Source organism: Coregonus clupeaformis, chromosome 35 (assembly GCF_020615455.1).
Source record: "Coregonus clupeaformis isolate EN_2021a chromosome 35, ASM2061545v1, whole genome shotgun sequence".
In the NCBI taxonomy this organism is placed as follows: Eukaryota; Metazoa; Chordata; class Actinopteri; order Salmoniformes; family Salmonidae; genus Coregonus; species Coregonus clupeaformis.
The window spans coordinates 25,607,663-25,628,685 of record NC_059226.1 but is presented as its reverse complement, the minus strand read 5'-3'; the positions used below and the strand labels follow the sequence as shown (position 1 = coordinate 25,628,685).

The following is a 21,023-nucleotide window of genomic DNA, read 5'->3' as shown; positions in this document are numbered from 1 at the left end:
GCCTCATAAAGGGTATATGAAAACTTAAGCCTCAAAACTTCAGACATCTGTGGCATTGTGTTGTGTGACAAAACTGCACATTTTATAGTGGCCTTTTATTGTCCCCAGCACTAGGTGCACCTGTGTAATGATCATGCTGTTTAATCAGCTTCTTAATATGCCACAACTATCAGGTGGATGGATTATCTTGGCAAAGGAGAAATGCTCACTAACAGGGATGTAAACAAATTTGTGCACAACTTTTGAGAGAAATAAGCTTTTGTGCATATAGAACATTTCTGGGATGTTTTATTTCAGCTCATGAAACATGGGATCAACACTTTACATGTTGCGTTTATATTTTTGTTCAGTATATATCAGTGGTGCACACCTCCAGTCCTTGAGGGCCACAGTCGTACTGATTTTCGCCTTGAAATTAACAATGGGACTGATTTCTACCTGGGAATGCAGGTGTGTGCACTCTCCAGCTAATCAGTAACATCAATCAACTGCCTGGGACAAAATCAAATCAGCACGACTGTAGAACTCAAGGACTAGAGCTATGCACCCCTAAGACAAATGGTTGGTTTTGACAGTTGTTGTTTTGTAAGTTGTGCACTTGTTGGTCCCACTTAAAATGAACAACAACTTCAAGGCCCTGGGTTGTTTTCCCCTGATCTATATAACAACTTAACAACAAAAACAAGTGCATGGCAAACCTCTGCGGCAAGACAGCATATGACATGGATTGATTTTAACAGTTGATTGGTTGACTTGCTTTGTGATTGTATTTCAGCCCAATTTACACACGCATGGACTGACACGGACACATTCCTCTTCGTCTTTGCCTGGTAAGGAAGATTCCCTGTGTGTGTGTGCGTGTGCATGCGTGTATAGATGTACAGTTCATTCGGAAAGTATTCAGACCACTTGACTTTTTCCACATTTTGTTACGTTACAGCCTTATACTAAAATAGATTACATTCATTTATTTCCTCATCAATCTACACACAATACACCATAATGACAAAGCAAAAACAGGTTTTTAGAAATTTTTGCAAATGTATAAAAAAAAAAACCGAAATACCTTATTTAAATAAGTATTCAGACCGTTTGCTATGGGACTCAAAATTGAGCTCAGGTGCATCTTGTTTCCATTGATCATCCTTGAGATGTTTCTACAACTTGATTGGAGTCCACCTGTGGTAAATTCAATTGATTGGACATGATTTGGAAAGGCACACAACTGTCTATATAAGGTCCCACAGTTGACATTGCATGTCAGAGCAAAAACCAAGCCATGAGTTCGAAGGAATTGTCCGTAGAGCTCCGAGACAGGATTGTGTCGAGGCACAGATCTGGGGAAGGGTACCAAAAAATGTCTGCAGCATTGAAGGTCCCTAAGAACATAGTGGTCTCCATCATTCTTAAATGGAAGAAGTTTGGAACCACCAAGACTCTTTCTAGAGCTGGCCGCCTGGCCAAACTGAGCAATCGGGGGAGAAGGGCCTTGGTCAGGGAGGTGACCAAGAACCCAATGGTCACTCTGACAGAGCTCCAGAGTTCCCTCTGTAGAGATGGGAGAAACTTCCAGAAGGACAACCATCTCTGCAGCACTCACCAATCAGGCCTTTATGGTAGAGTGGCCACACGGAAGCCACTCCTCAGTAAAAGGCACATGACAGCCCGGCTTGGAGTTTGCCATAAGGCACCTGAAGGACTCAGACCATGAGAAACAAGATCCTCTGGTCTGATGAAACCAAGATTGAACTTTTTTGGCCTGAATGCCAAGCGTCCACGTCTGAAGGCAACCTGGCACCATCCCTACGGTGAAGCATGGTGGTGGCAGCATCATGCTGTGGGGATGTTTTTCAGCAGCAGGGACTGGAGACTAGTCAGGATCGAGGAAAGATGAACGGAGCAAAGTACAGAGATCCTTGATGAAAACCTGCTCCAGAGCGCTCAGGACCCTCAGACTGGGGTGAAGGTTCATCTTCCAACAGGACAACGACCCTAAGCACACAGCTAAGACAACGCAGGAGTTAAGCTTGGGACAAGTCTCTGAATGTCCTTGAGTGGCTTCCAGCCAGAGCCCGGACTTGAACCCGATCTAACATATCTGGAGAGACCTGAGAAAAGGCTGTGCAGCGACGCTCCCCCAAACAAGCTGACAGAGCTTGAGAGGATCTGCAGAGTAGAATGGAAGAAACTCCCCGAATACAGGTGTGCCAAGCTTGTAGCGTCATACCCAAGAAGACTTCGAGGCTGTAATCGCTGCCAAAGGTGCTTCAACAAAGTACTGAGTAACGGGTCAGAATACTTATGTAAATGTGATATTTCAGTTTTTTATTTTTAATAAATTGTTAAACATTTCTTAAAACCTGTTTTTGCTTTGCCATTATGGGGTATTGTGTGTAGATTGATGAGGAAAAAATACAATTTAATAAGGCTGTAACGTAACAAAATGTGGAAAAGGTCAAGGGGTCTGAATACTTTCTGAATGCACTGTATCTACAAAGGCTATGGAGAGTCTGCACCCCCTTGAACTTCTTTCACATTTTTTTGCGTTACAAAGTGGGATTTAAATAGATTTAATTGTATTTTTTTGTCATTGATCTAAACAAAATATTCCATAATGTCAAAGCAAAAAGACAGTTCTACAAATGTTTACAAATGAGTCAAAATTAAAAAATAGTCCTTGCATAAGTATTCACCCCCTTTGTTCAGGCAAGCCTGAAGGAGTTCAGAAGTCAAATTTGGCTTAACAAATCCAATAATAAGTTATATGGACTCACTCTGTGTAAAATAATAGGAGTTGACATGATTTTTTAATGACTACCCCTTCCTCTGTCCCCCATACAACATCTATCTGTAAGGTCCCTCAGTCAAGTATTGAATTTAAAGCACAGATTCAACTACAAAGACCAGGGAGCTTTTTCGAAAGCCTCATAAAGAAGGGCAGTGATTGGTAGATGGGTAACAATAACAAATCAGACATTGATGATTTTAAAACAGCTACAGTTCAATGGCTGTGATGGGAGAAAACTGAGGATAACATTGTAGTGACTTTACAATAATGACCTAAATGAACAAAAAAAAGTGAAAAGAAGAATACAAATATACAGAATACAAATATTCCAAAACATGCATATGTATGCAACAAGGCACTAAAGTAATACTACAAAAAAACACGGCAAAGGAATACACTTTTTGGCCTAATTGCAAAGCCTTATGTTTGGGGCAAATCCAACACAACACATCACTGAGTAACTGCCTCCTTATTTTCAAGCATGGTATGGGTATGCTTACATTGGCAAAAACAGGGGAGTTTTTCAGGATTAAAAGCAAAACGGGATGGGCCAAGCACAGGCAAAATCCTAGAAGAAAACCTGCTTCAGTTTGCTTTACACCAGACACTGGGTGAGGAATTCACCTTTCAGCAGGACAATAACCTACAACACAAAGCCAAATTTAAACTGGAGTTGCTTACCAAGAAGAAAGTGAATGGCCAAGTTACAGTTTTGACTTAAATCTGCTTGAAATCTATGGCAAGACTTGAAAATTGCTGTCTAGCCATGATTCCCAACACCTTGACAGATCTTGAAGAATTTTGAAATTAATAATTGGCAAATATTGCACAATATAGGTGTGCAAAGCTCTTATGAGACTTACCCAAGAGGACTCAAAGCTGTATTCGCTGCCAAAGGTGTTTCTAACATGTGACTCAGGGAGGTGAATACTTATCTAAGCAAGGTATATTAGTGTTTTATCTTTCATTGATCTGAAAAATAAATTACAGAGTATTTTGTGTAGATCATTAACAAAGAATGACAATTAAATCCATTTTAATCCCACTTTATAACACAATAAAATGTAAAGAAATCCAAGGGGGTGTATACTTTCTATAGGCACTGTATGTCTGTCTACAGTGAGGGAAAAAATATTTGATCCCCTGCTGATTTTGTACGTTTGCCCACTGACAAAGAAATGATCAGTCTATAATTTTAATGGTAGGTTTATTTGAACAGTGAGAGACAGAATAACAACAAAAATCCAGAAAAACGCATGTCAAAAAATGTTATAAATTGATTTGCATTTTAATGAGGGAAATAAGTATTTGACCCCTCTCAATCAGAAAGATTTCTGGCTCCCAGGTGTCTTTTATACAGGTAACGAGCTGAGATTAGAGCACACTCTTAAAGGGAGTGCTCCTAATCTCAGCTTGTTACCTGTATAAAAGACACCTGTCCACAGAAGCAATCAATCAATCAGATTCCAAACTCTCCACCATGGCCATGACAAAAGAGCTCTCCAAGGATGTCAGGGACAAGATTGTAGAACCTACACAAGGCTGGAATGGGCTACAAGACCATCGCCAAGCAGCTTGGTGAGAAGGTGACAACAGTTGGTGCGATTATTCGCAAATGGAAGAAACACAAAATAACTGTCAATCTCCCTCGGCCTGGGGCTCCATGCAAGATCTCACCTCGTGGAGTTGCAATGATCATGAGAACGGTGAGGAATCAGCCCAGAACTACGCGGGAGGATCTTGTCAATGATCTCAAGGCAGCTGGGACCATAGTCACCAAGAAAACAATTGGTAACACACTACGCCGTGAAGGAATGAAATCCTGCTGCGCCCGTAAGACCCCCTGCTCAAGAAAGCACATATACAGGCCGTCTGAAGTTTGCCAATGAACATCTGAATGATTCAGAGGAGAACTGGGTGAAAGTGTTGTGGTCAGATGAGACCAAAATCGAGCTCTTTGGCATCAACTCAACTCACCGTGTTTGGAGGAGGAGGAATGCTGCCTATGACCCCAAGAACACCATCCCCACCGTCAAACATGGAGGTGGAAACATTATGCTTTGGGGGTGTTTTTCTGCTAAGGGGACAGGACAACTTCACCGCATCAAAGGGATGATGGACGGGGCCATGTACCGTCAAATCTTGGTTGAGAACCTCCTTCCCTCAGCCAGGGCATTGAAAATGGGTCGTGGATGGGTATTCCAGCATGACAATGACCCAAAACACACGGCCAAGGCAACAAAGGAGTGACTCAAGAAGAAGCACATTAAGGTCCTGGAGTGGCCTAGCCAGTCTCCAGACCTTAAACCCATAGAAAATCTGTGGAGGGAGCTGAAGGTTCGAGTTGCCAAACGTCAGCCTCAAAACCTTAATGACTTGGAGAAGATCTGCAAAGAGGAGTGGGACAAAATCCCTCCTGAGATGTGTGCAAACCTGGTGGCCAACTACAAGAAAGTCTGACCTCTGTGATTGCCAACAAGGGTTTTGCCACCAAGTACTAAGTCATGTTTTGCAGAGGGGTAAAATTCTTCTTTCCCTCATTAAAATGCAAATCAATTTATAAAATTTTTGCGTTTTTCTGGATTTTTTTGTTGTTATTCTGTCTCTCACTGTTCAAATTAACCTACCATTAAATAGATATAGACTGATCATTTCTTTGTCAGTGGGAAAGCGTAGAAAATCAGCAGGGGATCAAATACTTTTCTCCCTCACTGTATATAATGTTTTTGCACATTGCACTTTAGGGACCACAATGGAAATAATTCACTGACTTTATTGTGCTATCCCTGTCACGTTTGTAAATCTATTTACTGTGTGTATATGTACTTTTTTAACCGGTTTATAAAATCAATCAATCTATCAATCAACTGAGTTTAATTGGTAACCTAAGCAGCATAGTGACGTCCATCACATATAGATTTGTCATCAGTCCCCACAAACACATCGATACGGTATGATCAATGTCACTTTGGTGTATCTGCGCATGTTTAAGTGTTTATTTGTCTCTCTGGGCCAGACTTTGCTGAGGGCAGCGTTGCTCAGCTCCGAGGCTCGTCTCCTGTGGCGCCCGTTGGAGACTTCTACATCGACCCAAAGGCGGTCCCTTCTGTTCGCCCCCTCCGCTCTCAGTCCTTCCAGACCACCTCAAGTATGTACCACACTCCAACCCCAACCCCAGAAAAACTGTCAGTCTGCTCACCATCATCACCAGAAACATTTAATTTATAGCTGGAATCCTGAATTGGTGAAACTGCCACGTCCGTTTGGGATATTACACTAACAAAAATGTTACTGCAAACAACCAACACTGTTAGTTTTTTCCTCGGACAGAGGCTTAGACTTTGAATGCTTATTAAAGCAGTAGTCTGAGTAGCGGTGTTGATATACTTTGATATTGCCAAAGTATTAAAAAAATTAGCAATTGGGCATTGAGATAGGCAGAAGAGAAAATAAGGAACTAAACAATAGGTTTTCTGGCAATTGGAGAGAAAACATGTGATACTCTATATGGGCATAAGGTTGTTCAAAGAACTGGTTTCCCCAATCAGACACACACACCCTCTTACCTCTAGTGTTCAGGTCTGCTGTAGAGCAGAGTGCAATCAGCCAGCACTGTGCGTCACCTCCTCCTCTCAGGCACCTCATAGTCTGAGTTCACCCCGCAGCAATGTCCCCTGGGTATTTACCTCAACCACCCAGAGGGGGGACGGTTCAGGCCTGAATGCCCTCTCTTATTCCCTCTCTCTCTCTCTCTCTCTCTCTCTCTCTCTCTCTCTCTCTCTCTCTCTCTCTCTCTCTCTCTCTCTCTCTCTCTCTCTCTCTCTCTCTCTTCCCCCCTCTCCAGTTGCTCTTGCTCTCTCTCTCAGGATGTTTACTGACTGATACAGTGGGGATTTTCCCACTCTGTCTCAGCTCTACTGAGAGTTGCCATTCAGTCTCTTTAAACAGGTGTGAGGTTTGTGTGCAGCTGCAATGTGAAAGAGGAGTTAAGCTTTTGATTTCATGGGAACCTGTGCTTAACTGAGCTGAAGTTGTGCTTCAGAATGATATCGCTGTCCATTGGTAAGATTTAAACAGGAAGGACGGAAGTATCTACATTTGTGAGAGGAAAAGCGAGTTTAACCAAAACTATGCCACTGTATCTGTATCTGAGTGAAAGTAGGTCTTTCCTCAGGTGGCCCAGTTTGATTAATGTTGTAAATAACTGAATGGTTACTTTAGATGTGGTGCTAGGCAAAAGGGAATGCTGTCTACGTAACATTAACTCTTTAGAACAGGTCTTCTGTTTGTGGATGGAACCCATTCAAGCAGTCATAAATCAGATTGTTCCCGTACTTATGAGTCTAACCACAATATTCCTTATGCGTCTTCCAGGTTCTTCCCAGACCTTCCACCCGCCTGCTTCCCATTACTCCCAGTATTCCCACCCCGACATCGTGCCCCCTGTAATGCCCCTCAATCAGCTGCCTCCCCTGCCCCAACAGTACCCCAAACCCCCCTATGTCCCCAACACCCACTTCCCCTTCCCTTATCCTGTCAGCCAGACCTCCTCCAAGCCCCCCAGCACCCCCCTCACCCCTGAGACCTTCCACCGGGTCCTAAGCAACTCCAACCTCTCCTCCCCTTCCCCCTCCCCCTCATCCTCCCAGGCCAAGCCGGCCACCCCAGGGCAGCAGCAGCAGCAGGGGGGTGAAAAGTTACCTCTGAGATGTGAGGTAGTGGGCAGTACCCCCCTGCCCACCCCTCCTGCCCAGCAACAGCAGAACCCAGGCATGTGGCCCCCTAACAGCCACAACCAGCCCCTCTTCTCCCTGGCCAACGTGTTGTCCCTGGCCATGAGCGTTGCCCAGTCCTTCATGCCCCCCACCTCCATGCCCAGTGGTCTGAACCCAGGCCAGTCTGGCTCTTACCACCCCTCCATGTTTGGCCCTCCCCAGCTGATGCCAGGGGAGGACCTGTACCAACCCCAGGGCCAGATAACAGCAGGCCAGTATCTGGACATGTACCAGCAGTACCAAGACGCCCAGGCTCTGCACCAACAGGGCCTGTTGAAGGCCAACGTAGCCCCAGGGTCACCCCAGCCTGGAGGACTAGTGGATGGGACTGCGTTCAGGCAAGCCGGCTCCAGCCTCTCTCCTCCAGGATCCAGCGCGAGTCCACAGATGTATTGCCAGCTGGGGCCCAGGGTGGGGTTCCAGGAGCAGACAGACAGCTCAGCCTCCACCTCTATCACCAGCTCCCCCTCCTCCTCAGCTCCAGCCAGCCCACAGAGCACCGTGAGTCACTTATATGTGCTCATATGCTCATATGCATGAAGAAGAAGTGTATAGGATATGCATTTGCTTCAACTTGTGTTGCCTTACCTTTAAAACCTCAAACCTGTTCCCCAACAGTGTTGTATAGATTAGACACGCCTGTAACAAGGTCTGGCACAGTGTATTATTACAGAACTGAGCTGGTAAAGCTGAAAGTATTTTGTTGTTATTTTACCCTGTAGGTGTCTTCACCCAGTCTAAGAACCTCTTCACCCCTGGTGGTGTCAGAGTCGGGAGCAAACGCTGCCAAAAACAGACTGTCACCTATCTCTGAGGGTAAGCACTCTCTCCATGCCATACACTTTTTCATTGTGTATGCATTTAGTATGATGAGCTAATAATAGTCAATCACGTCAATACATTTTTAATTGATGTACATTTTTAAAGCACTGTCTGTTTCCAAGGTAGCCGATATGTCAGGAAAAACCACATTGTATTTTTGCACCTGCTGTGTCCATGGCAACTTAATATACGATACTGTGGATCATTAATTTATTCATTCACTTTTTACTCTGTACTTGTGTGACCCCAAGGTACTCTCTCAAGCAACATGACTTAAATCAATGTACAGTTAAGTCTGCCCCCCAAGTGCCAAACCAATGTGGTAGATGAGTAGGCTGGCTTGATGTCAATGACTCTTTGTAGACACCATTATAATGGGTGTCAATTACATAACGTGACATAACTCTCGCTCTCTCTCTCCCCCCGTTCTCTTCTTATAATAATAATAATATGCCATTTAGCAGACGCTTTTATCCAAAGCGACTTACAGTCATGTGTGCATACATTTTTACGTATGGGTGGTCCCGGGGATCGAACCCACTACCCTGGCGTTACAAGCGCCATGCTCTACCAATAGCTCAGTGTATTCTTCTCCCCCCCCTCTCCCTCCAACAGAGAAAAAGCCTACAGTTACAGTCGGCCGTTTCCAGGTCACACCCAGCAGAGAGATCCCTGCAGCCTCCGCTAGCCCCGCCCAGGATCCTCCCCAAACCCACCCAAAACACCAAACCCCACCCACAGTCACCGTTAGCACCAGCCCTTCCTCCCGGGACAGTGAATCTGAGACCAGCACCGAGGAGCAGGGGGACGAATCAGAAAACAGTATTAGCACTGTAACCGTGTCCCCTCCCCAGCGATCCCCCGGCGGGCCCCTGTGTAACCTAGACATCGCCCACTCCGTCCCTGGAGGCCCTAAGCAGACAGAGCAGGAGGACCAGCAGGAGAGCGAGGAGGAGCCAGAGAAGGAGCAAAAGGAGGGAGAGGAGGAGGAGCTGAGGAGAAGGGGGGGCCGGAGGCTGAGCCTGAGCCTGTGGGAGGGTACGGCAGGGAGCCCCCAGTTCAGCGGGAGCAACCTGAACCAGCCCTGGATGAGCTACACACGCAGCGCCTCGTATGTCAGCAGTGACGAGACCGAGAGCGAGGACGAGGATATGTGCAAGGAGCTACAGGAACTCAGGGACAGGTGAGTGGAGGAGAGGAGGCGCAACATTGCTGTTTTTGAAGTTAAGTCTCTGAGGTTGTGAACAAACGCACAGGCAAGGTCACCTGTTCCTCCCCAGTCCTCCAAAACAAAACAAACGAGTTATAGCCACACTGTTGACAGGAAATAGAAGTGTGTCTTTATCACTCTAGTTTAATTAAAAAGGCTTCTAAAAACATGTGTAATAAGGTCATAAGCATCGTCATTAGATCATGACATAAGGTTTTAAACATTCTTAGGACCAAATGGTCATTATAGCAAAATTATCTTCCAAATTCAAGACTTGACTGTGAAAACACAAAACACCAATTCAAGCAAACTTAATAAAACTATTTTCCCCTGACCTTGACCATCTTCACCTTTCTCAACACTTTCCCTGTCCCATTCACTCTCTTGTATTCCCTCCTCCTTGTCCTCTGTTCATGTTCTGTGCCCTCGCTCTCTTTCTTCTCCTCCCCTCCCCCTCTCTGTTCTTCCTCCCCTCCCCCTCTCTGTTCTTCCTCCCCTCCCCCTCTCGGTTCTTCCTCCCCTCCCTCTCTCTCAGGCACCTGTCAGAGGTGCAGGCCCTCCAGCTCACTCAGAAGAGGGAGATCGAGGCGCTGTATGAGCGGATGGGGAAGGTGCCTCCCCCTGGCATTGTGTCCCCCGCCGCCATGCTCAACACCCGCCAGAGGCGCCTCTCCAAGAGCGGCAACTACCCCGGCTCGCGTAGGAACAGCCTGCAGAGACTGGACATACTGCCCCCTGCAGGTCAGTTGGTCTTGTAGTAGTTACGTTGCTGTCTGGTTGGGAGTTCGTTATGACTTAGCTATTCCCTCCATGTCTTACACACACAGGGATCATGCGTAAAAACTCAGTCAGTGGCAGCAGCAGTGGCTCTCAGGAGAGGTCCAGTAAAGGGGTGACCTTTGCCCCCGACTACAACCGGATGGTGAGCGAGCACCCTGTCTGACCCATGACCCCTGAACCCTGACCGTGTCAGTCTGAACAATAACATAGTACATTTTGACTGGTATAATCCTTATAAAAACCTGTGCAGTGATGCAAATAATATGTTAATGTAGTCACCTTGGTTTTTCTTTGTTAATCTGCTTGGTTACACTACGCCCTCTGACCTCTGACCTCTCTCCTACTAGTGAGACGTGTCTCCCTGTGTGAGCCGGAGGACTGGGAGTTGGGGCAGGTGATACTGTGGCCGGCCGCCTCCCCTCCCAACCACCAACCAGGAAGAGAGGGAGCCCACTGATGACCAATAAGTTGCCCAGCCCAGTGCTGAACAGATAGCTCCCAGGTTGAGCCTTGGGATGGGGAAACCGGATGACCAGAATACATGGGCCTTTTCTCAATTGGTTTGCTCAACTCCTGCGTCCTCTTTCCTCTGTCCTCTCTCGCCTCATTTTGAAAAAGGTAATTGAGGAGAGGTAGCAAGGAGAGTGAACGTGGACGAAAATGTGCTTGTATGAAATGAGACTTCTTCTCCACTCAGGCAAATTACGTTTACAAAATAAATGTGTAAAGTGATCAAAACAAATGAAGTTAGAATTCTTCCGCGAAGGACTCGGGGAGGATACACATGACTATCCTCCATGAAAGGTGGCTAACGAGGAGGGAAGGACACTCTTCCGTTCGCCTCGACCATTTATCCGTTTCTGGGTCACGGAGAAGAGAGGACGAAGGAGAGTGGGTGGAGGACGGACTTTTTGCCAAATGAGAAAAGGCCATGGTCCAGCCACACGATGGGCCGCACTAAACACTCCTCCAAATGACAATGGATAAGGATCCCATTGTCAGAGCACCAAAGCACCCCATCTGCCATCTAGTCCATGTGCAGTACCATGAGTTAGTATTGTGACACCAAGCCAAGGATGTCCCCCTCCCCATCTTAAGGATGCTAAGCTTATATAGCTGTGTGTAGCATCAGGTCAAATGGAAAGTGAGGATAGGAAGGCTAAAGATGTGTGTTTCTGCGTGTGCTCTTATGCGTTTGCTGCCTGTGCTAGCCCTGGAAAACACACATCCCAGAAGCCCTGCTCTCTCCTGAACTTAGTCATCCAACTGCTGCAAGCAGCAACTCCTCTTAATACAATATGACCCTATTCAATCTGAAGTGCTGAAGATCAGCTTTATGTTGCGATTGACAACTAAAGATCGCGGAGACTGCATTCACGGTAAACGCTGCATATGTCGGCTCAATCAGAAAATACCTTAACATTTTTACGGGGATCTTCCGCGATACTTTGGTGATATGGATTGAATCCAGCCCTAGCTAAACTGTGTTTTACTGTCCAAATGTTATGAATCAGGAGATAAGATAGCTTTAGCAGGATGAGATGTAATCATTGCCTTCAAAACAGTGTATTTGTAGGGTTTGGGATGATCAAATATGCATCTATCTAATGTATTGACCGGCAAGTCAGGGAAGCAGTTTTCCATTTTGCAGCTCAGCTTACTTGGTGTGCCAGGCGAACTAAATCAAGTACACTTAAATAAGAGTAAATCCAAGCTGCCTGCAAGTATCAGAAAAAAATCAGTGCTGTGTTTGGTGCAAACAAATGTTCATGAAGCAACACAAATCACACAAATTGTGCATGAAAAACTAAATGTCACTTTATTGAATCTACACTGAACAAAAATATAAATGCAACATGTAAAGTGTTGGTCCCATGTTTCATGAGCTGAAATAAAAGATCCCAGAAATGTTCCATATGCACAAAAAGCTTAGTTCTCTAAAATGTTGTGCACAAATTTGTTTACATCCCTGTTAGTGAGCATTTCTCCTTTGCCAAGATAATCAATCCACCTGACAGGTGTGGCATATCAAGAAGTAAATAGCATGATCAGTACACAGGTGCACTTTGTGCTGGGAACAATAAAAGGCCAATCTAAAATGTGCAGTTTTGTCACACAACACAATGCCACAGATGTCTCAAGTTTTGCGGGAGCGTGCAATTGGCATGCTGACTGTAGGATTGTCCACCAGAGCTGTTGCCAGAGAATTTAACGTTAATTTCTCTACCAACTTCATTTTAGAGATTTTGGCAGTATGTCCAACCGGCCTCACAACAGCAGACCTCGTGTATGGCGTCCTGTGGGCAAGTGGTTTGCTGATTACAACACTGTGAACAGAGTGCCCAATGGTGGGGGTTGGGTTATGGTATGGGCAGGTATAAGCTATGGACAACGAACACAATTGCATTTTATCGATGGCAATTTCAATGCACATAAATACCGTGATGAGACCCTGAGGCCCATTGTGAGACCCTTTTTTTTTTTTTAAAGGTATCAGTGACCAACAGATGCATATCTGTATTCCAAGTCATATGAAATCCATAGATTAGGGCCTAATGCATTTATTTCAATTGACTGATTTCCTTATATGAACTGTAACTCAGTAAAATCTCTGAAATTGTTGCATGTTGCGTTTATATTTTTGTTCAGTATACAAACACTCCAGGTCTTATAATATACTAAACGTTGTTCATTTGTTACTCACTCTCTATGGCCTAGTAATAGAGGTACTGGGTGTCACTTATCAGCCTTTATTTTTTTAAGCATACAGTGGATGCTTATGCTTTAAAAACGTATTTTATCTTCTTAATATATGGATTGATACAATGCACTTTCCATAGGGGTCGTTCACTATTAGTATTGAACAATTGCGTCCCTATAAATAATAGCGGGGTACAGATGTATAGTTATGACCCTTCTATGTTTTAAATCGGTATGCGTGCCTATGCATTTAGTGTTGGTAATTATTTGATTCATGACAAAGAACTGAAGCTGTGGAGAATTTTGAGCTATTTGCCTTAAAGTATGCACATGGGTAACGATTGTAGTAGAACACATTCAATATATTACTCAGATTGTATTCTTCTAAATCAAGACAACAGTAAAATATACAATATATATTTAGATAATGTCATGAGCTCTATTTTGTTGTCAATCATGTTGCTAGAAAACATACTGCCATGCAGATTCTGTGCCTTTACCATTTTTTTTTTACCTTCCAAGCGTGATTGTTTCCTAAATGATATTTGTAAATATTGCTAATAAATGACTATTCAACATCATGCACTGTTTCCTTGAGTTTTCTTTCCCTGTAGGTTGATGTCCAAAATCATCACGAATTGACTTTAAACTCAAAACTGATACACCGTCAAGTAAATAAACAATTTATTACACAGTAATCATCTGATTGCAGCTTTACGTTCCATTTCATTCTATAACAACATCCGAATGCCATGGAATAACCCAACACGTAAGCTTTCCTCTATATTACGAGGCCAAGTAGTTGCACAATACACAAACCATATAATATTCTTAAACAACCTCTTATTATACAGCAAATTATATTCAGAAACCAGTTTGCAGGGTATCCAGGTCTAGAGCATATGTGCATGGTTACATATATCTCTACAAAGCACATTGAAATAACAAAAATGTATGGGAGCCTCCGCCATTCAAAAACAAATGTGTATCTGGCGCCATCTTTTGGCCACAGTTGCGTATGGCAGCTTGACAGTCCAGTCCCGTGTGTCCACTGTTCCTGTGCAGGTGAGGGAGCTGGGAACATCCCTAGGAATTGGTCCCTGTCCTGGGGCCTCTGATGTAATTGATCTTCGCCTCGTTATCAATGTCCTCCATGATCCTCTCCTGCTTCACTGAGAGGATAGTGTAGCTGACTGAAGACAAGAAATGGTTAAGGCCACAAAACGGGCAGGAGTAACTTGTGCATTTTTCCTCAACATTTCAGTATATTTCTGAGAGTTGTGGTTTTCATTGCAGCGCCATATTGAGTGCTGTGGATCCTTTTAGAGCAGTGAGAAATGACACACACCACACAAACTAGCTAGGAACCGATTTGGTGACATGACATGCTAACGTTAGCAGCTAGCTAGTGATTAGCTATGAAAAATATTTCCTAGTCAGACCATTACCACTGTTCCAACTGGCTGAAATGCGTTACTTCGGTCACTTCGTAAAGTGCAGCACAGATAATGTTCGACCAGGGCTATAAAGCGCGACCATTTTGGTTACATATGCTCCTAAATATTTTGCTGTGCGACCTGCCATGTTATTTTGGGAGCGCCGTGCGCCTAGAAAAAATAATCATTGATTGTTTCTAGTAAAAAGATATGACCCATATTACCGGCGCAATGTTTTTGCTTCCTATCATGAATTGGCTATACATTCATAAACCATTTCGCTCTTAAAGAGACAGTGTGTGTGTTTTCAATAGGTAGTGATTTTACACAATGTAGAAACCTATTTTTTCACTAATGACTAATTTCAATGACAGGTTTTTGTATCAACATTTTATATTTTTATAATAAACAAATGTCTTTACAGTTTATAGGGCTCAAAAGTAGCTCGAAATTAATATAGGCCCAATATAAGATACATCTCAATCAATATAAAAAAAAATTCTGCTGCTTCTAAATTTTATGTTGTGATCCTAACTTTAAAATCGGGCGCACCAGTGCTACCAATGAAAAATACATTTACATGCATGTAATGCCCTCCTTGCCGATACTTCCTCAATTCCCGACTTGGAAGAGAATGCATGTCTTCTAAACTTCCATGGCTAGTTGCAGGTGGTTCGTTTGAATTTAGAAAATGCTCTGTTATTAAATCATTTTTTTTGCTCCATTAAGTAATCAAACAGTGTCATCTTATCTATTTCAAATCTTCCCTCATTGATTAAGACAGCTGGGTGTCCACCCCCAAAGGCCAGTTGAATGACACCACAGATTATCCATTATATTGACCAGATACTCAGTGGCCGCTCTAACAATGAAAATAAATGTCTTTAAAAAATGGAAGGCAGTCAGGAGGCAAATCAGGTGGGACCATTTTAGCCATTGAAAGGGCATACGCATGTTGCCGGGATGTCACGTCCTCCTTATATCAGTACACTCGTACCAACCTATGCTTTACAAAACGTATTTTGATGAGCCACATGTAGCAAATAAGCCATTACATTTTTTATTAACCAAATTCGACACTCATTGACCTCCATACAAAAACTCCTCAGGTGGTGAGCAGAAAAACCCCGAAAAACCCCACCTGCTGGAGAATACTGATTTTGAGCCCAGTTATCCATCTTGCTTCACCTCTTCCTCTCTGATGACACTCACCTGTCTCTATCAATGAGGGTTAGCACTATCCTAGAACCTTAGGACGTCCCTACTCTTTACATTAACTTCAATGTGGGGTGGGAACGTCCCACCCCCCATTGAACAAAAATTGACTTGAATAACAGAGCATTTTCTAAATTCAAACAAACCACCAGCAACTAGCCATGGATGTTTAGAAGACATGCGTTGTCTTCCAAGTTAGGAATTGAGGAAGTATTGTCAACTAGCCTAAATGTTTGTCAAACTCTGTGCTACGCTTAAAAATACCTAAAAGTATAACGCCTATCATCCAGCTAGAACAGTAGTAATGGGTCCGACTGGAGATATGTATGAAACCCTAGATGGAAGGATACACATGCCGATGACAAACGCCCCGATAGCTAGTCCAGTTATGCGGTTGCGACTACGTATTTTTAGCGCGTTCTTCTTCCAATAGTCTAGATCTTGTCTTTTCATAAGAAGTTGTTTCTGTGCCGCTGTAAGTTGCTCCTTAGAAGCGACCTCTCCAACTCCTTGAGCAGCCATTTCTGTGTTATGTGTCTGATAAAAGTGACGTACATTTTCTTCTTCTTTGGTTTGTGACTGTACTGGACAGCCTAACAACTGGTGCATTACCGCCATCTATCGTTTTGGAGTAGCCTACAAAGACCTCACATTCTGGCTGCGTTCCGGCACGTCTTTATTGCAGTCGCGCTGCACAGACCACCAGTTAGTGGAAAGTAGACTTTACTCCAGCCATTCACAGTTCATTAAAATTATATTATTCCATCTATAAAGGTTGTCTTCAAACTCTCTCAGAGACTTTGCAAATACTTTAATCCAAAGCTTTTAGGTAATGATTTGAAGGGTGTTATAGGCTAATTATTGTCTTCACGCTGTCACTTTAATTAATCCTCAATAATTAAAGGTAAAATATATCAGTGAAACATTGACATAGAAATTACGTTATTTTATTAAAAGAACATTCATTTATAAGGTAAGATTAACTCTTATGTACAGAGAAAAAACTTTTTCAAAATATATTGATATATTGTTCTTATCCTTGTTCTGTAATAACATTAATACTATAAAACAGCCATAATGTACAGTTATGCTCTATCATAATATATTTTCATATGTACTGCCCATAACATACAACCACGTTATGCATAATGAACCACAATATTGTCGCTAGTGGTATTCCTTGATAAATTCACAGCCTTTTTCTTAAGGAGGAAGTAATCAATAAAACTTTACAGTCAAGTCCCCATCCCTTAAAAACCACAACTACATTAAGGCTGTGGTATGTTATTTGTATGGCTCTCCAAAAGGATGGCAAAAACAACTATTTTAATTGGTTTGATAAGGAATATCTCATAATTGTATTGTTGATAAGGTAACATTTGGGAAGGTATACCAGATTTAATCTTTTTCATAGACTTTAACATATAGTTAAGAGGTCATCCGCTCTAAAGACCGATCTGTCTCAGATATGTCACTCCATACCATGGATACAACATCAGAATATTCCCCCAAATACATGTACACCTACAGTAATATATATTTTCTTCTTAAAACGAAACATGATGCCCATTGCCAGGTATTGTCATCGGATCCATGGCAAACTTTTGATCTGTCACCGTGTTCATCAATTTTCCCCTTTTCCCTCAACTTCCTTTTGTCAATGTTCTTGGGAGTGGAAGTACCAAACAGATGGATGAATGGATGGGTGGACAGCACAAGTTTGAAACTTGGGATGAAGGTTGAAGACTTGGAGCTACCACAGTTAAAGGCTAGTTCACTGACAGAAAAAAACCTCCCCTTTGCCATCTTTTACCAAATTTAGCAACCCATGTAACTATCAGTCTTTTCCCAGGACTTGGCAATCCCCATTGTCTCTGTCCCCCTTGACTCATTGATGCCATAGAAAATGTCTCAGCTGGGGGCAAACACCGTCTCAAACTCTTTGAGGATGAGCTCCACAATCTGGTTCTGGAAGACCATGTAAACAGTGATGTTGGCCGACTCAGTCTGGGGCCTGAGTAACGTAGGACCAAACACGATGGCCACACTCTGGACTGACATACGGTTCTTTTCACCAAACTCAATCACTCTGGAAGAGAGGAAGAGGAGGGGATGAGGAGAAGAGGGAGTGAGAGGAAGTATGAGGAGGGTGGAAAGTGCTTAGTATATCAGTTATTTATATTGTTTTTATAGTTGTATATATATATAAAAAAAAATATATATATATATATATATATATATATATATATATATATAAAATCCAGTTTCTACCACAACAAGCACTCACTTGAGGAGGTGTTTGAAGAGGAGGTGCATGGTGTCATGGTTGGGCAGAGGGAGGGACCTCACCAGGTCACGGAAGTACGACACCTTCTGGGGATAGTCCTGGATTTCTACCAGAGAAAGAGTCATCCCAAATGTCAATTTATTCACATTCTTTCATGCTATTTAGGTCTGACTATGTCAGTTCATTACCATCATGTTATTTGAGGGTGACTATTGAGATGCATCCAGAATGTTTTATTAGGGCCTGGCCTAGACTTACTGATGGCAGCGATAAACTTGTCGAAGAAGCTGTAAGGGAAGAGAGGTTCAGGCAGCTCCCTCAGGAAGAGCTTCAGCGCCCCCGTGATCACATGGATCTCCTCCCACTGACCATCCTCCAGGTCCAGATTTTCCTCTGGAGGGAGGGAGGGAGGGAGGGAGAGAGAGCATGAGGACAGAGAGTGTGGTTGATAATACTGCAAGATAATCCATTGAAACTTGTCTTGCTTTACCATGATCTGCTTTGTGGCGTAGTCTCTGAATGACAGCTAGATTCCCACTAACTCTGTAGATCCCATCAATGTCCAGACCTAAGGGGAATGCACAATGTGTTACCTCTTTAGAGGTGGTAAAGGTAAAGGTTGATATTACGGTATCAGGATTAAGAAGGAATACCTACCTCTAATCTCCACTGCCCTGATGCATTTCTCCATAAACCTGGGCACAGTGCTGTTCTCTCGATGGCACAGGGTGTCCAGATGACAACCAAACACATTATCTAGAGAACCACAATGAAAAACATTCTGAGTGGCGTAAAGGTATCATAAGGTTCAATAAGGACATAATTCTGCTATAAGTCGTATAACCATGTTATAAAGCCCAGTTTTACCTCTTATGTAGCCCTTCTCCTTCACTGACTGCAGTGTGGGCCTCCTCTGGAGGAACTTGCGTAGTTTGGTGCGGACACGCCCCTGATCTGATGACTCTGCACTGATGCCTGGCGTAATTTTGGTGGCTGCCGGAGGGGGGAGGGGGCAGTTAATGATGGGTGCAGCTTTCGTAAACTACCTGATCTCATGCCCAGTTATCAAATATTGACATTTTACACATATTTACACCTCAAAAGCACTGAAAGTCCTGGTGGTTCGTAATAGTAGGTTGTAGGACACTCATACTTACAGCTGGTCCTCTTGTCTCTGTCTGAAGCAAGTGGAGATTTCTCCATAGGCTCCTCCTCTTCCTCTTCCGACAAGTGATCTTGGTCCTGAGAGAGGAGAGGTTATAATGAAGACCGACGCCCCCTTGGCCTGCTCTAATTAGAACTTGTTATATAGATACCACCTGGATACTCACCAGGTGTCTGACGGTGTCCAGTATGATCTTGTGCCAGTCACAAATGATGCTCTCTGTGTCATACTGGACCAGGTACTCACACCCATGACGCGTCTTCAACTGGAGCGGGAGAGGGAAAAAGCCATACCAAGAGTTAAATAAAATAAATTTTGATTCAGTTCCTGAATTGAATGAAATGGAACTGACTTCAACCCTGATAGACCTTAAACAGAGCCCATACCTCCAGTACGTTCTTCTTGCTGGACTTGTCCTTGGGGGCCCAGCCCACAGTGGCTCCCCGCAGCTCCACTGTGTACTCTGGGGTGATCTGATTGGTCTTGTTCTGAGGAATCACGGACCAATGACATTAATTCAACAGACTAATCCTGACAAGCAAGCAAATCATTCTTTACGAATCCAAGGACCTGGTGGTTGTGAGTGGTTACAGTAGCAGAATGTTCTTACAGAGTTTCCCGAGGGTGCAGATTTTGGGTCTTTGTGAAACGTGAGGATGCCTCCATGCAGCACTGTCCATGACTGACTCCAATTCTTCCTATTAGAAACCCCAGACACAGAAAATAAGGAATCATTCAGTGTTCATTCATTGGTCCATTGTGCAAATGCTATCAATAAACAGCACAATGTGTTGTAATTTTTGCGGTTGACTTGACATTACCTAATTCTTTTCCCATTGTCGGCCACCCTGGTTTTGTTCAGGATCCCTGCCTTCTCCGGTAGATGTGTCTAGAACAAGCAAAATATAGACAAATATTACCAAATATCACAAACGACAGAGAGAGAGTGTATGAACATTTCTACTAATGGTGATTACCAGGAACCCACAGACCTCGGATCAGGTTTAAATATTGTGTTAGTCATAGTGTACTGTACGTACATCAGTGGAGGCTGTCGAGGGGAGGACGGCTCATAATAATGTCCGGAATGGAGTGAATGGAATGGTATCAAACACATGGTTTTCATGGTTTTCACTGACATACATAGGTACATGAGTTAAGCAGTTAGTACCCACATAGAGCCATATGCCACTGGACATTGCCCATAGGCCTACTGGCTGATATGAACATTGGACTGTTCATATTAGCAGATTATTGTAATTGTGGACTATAATTTTAGGCCTGGATAAAGTATTTCTGTGACTTTGCAATGCATATGCTAGGCTACTAGGTGGAAGCAACAAATGTTTGTGTTGGCCGTGTTCCAGGTTATGCTGAATTCTTGGGCTATGAGTCCACAGGTAAAGAGCAAAGAGCATAAGTAGCAGATTCTTTACAGCTTTGAAATGTTAGTCAGGTGTCAACATGGGAGTGGTCAAACTTTAGTATGTGTGTGTGTGCATGAGGGCACAATTATACATGCTTGGGCGTGAGTGTGTGTGTTTGCATGGATTCTCCTGCTGATTCATAAAATGGGAAATTATCCTTTGGGGTTGACTTTGCTTATAGCATTGACATTCAGCACTTTGACATTACTGTACCTACTACAAAAGACAGCGCCATATGCACATTCAGCACAATGATTTGTGCATTAAAATATGGTGTCAATCAGATCTGAAAGTACTGCCCAACAAGCCACCACTTGCAAAGGTCCAACAAAAACAACTACAAATGCTCACTCTCTCCACTAGGGGGTAGTGTGAATGGTGGTCATTCATTACGCGATTATTTATCACAGGGTTGATT

At 43.4% G+C, this 21,023-nt stretch overlaps 3 protein-coding genes across 5 annotated transcripts in view; 1 reads left to right on the top strand and 2 right to left on the bottom strand.

The window, feature by feature from the left end:
- The first annotated feature begins 566 nt into the window (after positions 1 to 566).
- LOC121566692 (serine/threonine-protein kinase WNK4-like) lies at positions 567 to 12,275 on the top strand. The gene is made up of 8 exons (XM_045210671.1): positions 567 to 830; positions 5,805 to 5,936; positions 7,163 to 8,064; positions 8,286 to 8,379; positions 9,001 to 9,568; positions 10,131 to 10,336; positions 10,423 to 10,517; positions 10,723 to 12,275. The coding sequence occupies exons 3-8, from the start codon at positions 7,237 to 7,239 to the stop codon at positions 10,723 to 10,725; spliced, it is 1,794 nt and encodes a 597-aa protein (XP_045066606.1). The 5' UTR covers positions 567 to 830; positions 5,805 to 5,936; positions 7,163 to 7,236; the 3' UTR covers positions 10,726 to 12,275.
- A 1,467-nt stretch (positions 12,276 to 13,742) lies between these two features.
- LOC121550884 (cytochrome c oxidase assembly factor 3 homolog, mitochondrial) lies at positions 13,743 to 16,281 on the bottom strand. Its single transcript, XM_041863288.2, has 2 exons — positions 16,077 to 16,281; positions 13,743 to 14,268 (listed from the first exon to the last, which is right to left on the bottom strand). Exons 1-2 carry the CDS (start codon positions 16,246 to 16,248, stop codon positions 14,162 to 14,164), a joined length of 279 nt encoding a protein of 92 aa, XP_041719222.1. The 5' UTR covers positions 16,249 to 16,281; the 3' UTR covers positions 13,743 to 14,161.
- Positions 16,282 to 16,657: 376 nt separating this feature from the next.
- The window catches only part of LOC121550883 (rho GTPase-activating protein 27), a 28,876-nt gene continuing 24,510 nt past the window's right edge, over positions 16,658 to 21,023 (bottom strand). For all 3 annotated transcript variants that reach the window (XM_041863287.2, XM_045210970.1, XM_045210969.1), the window contains 11 exons: positions 20,000 to 20,067; positions 19,789 to 19,876; positions 19,565 to 19,666; positions 19,345 to 19,443; positions 19,171 to 19,255; positions 18,881 to 19,006; positions 18,671 to 18,769; positions 18,504 to 18,581; positions 18,272 to 18,406; positions 18,014 to 18,119; positions 16,658 to 17,815 (listed from right to left, as the gene is read on the bottom strand). In XM_041863287.2, the coding sequence (XP_041719221.2) occupies positions 17,638 to 17,815; positions 18,014 to 18,119; positions 18,272 to 18,406; positions 18,504 to 18,581; positions 18,671 to 18,769; positions 18,881 to 19,006; positions 19,171 to 19,255; positions 19,345 to 19,443; positions 19,565 to 19,666; positions 19,789 to 19,876; positions 20,000 to 20,067 (1,164 nt within the window). In that variant the 3' untranslated portion in view covers positions 16,658 to 17,637. The remainder of the gene's footprint in view (positions 17,816 to 18,013; positions 18,120 to 18,271; positions 18,407 to 18,503; positions 18,582 to 18,670; positions 18,770 to 18,880; positions 19,007 to 19,170; positions 19,256 to 19,344; positions 19,444 to 19,564; positions 19,667 to 19,788; positions 19,877 to 19,999; positions 20,068 to 21,023) is intronic.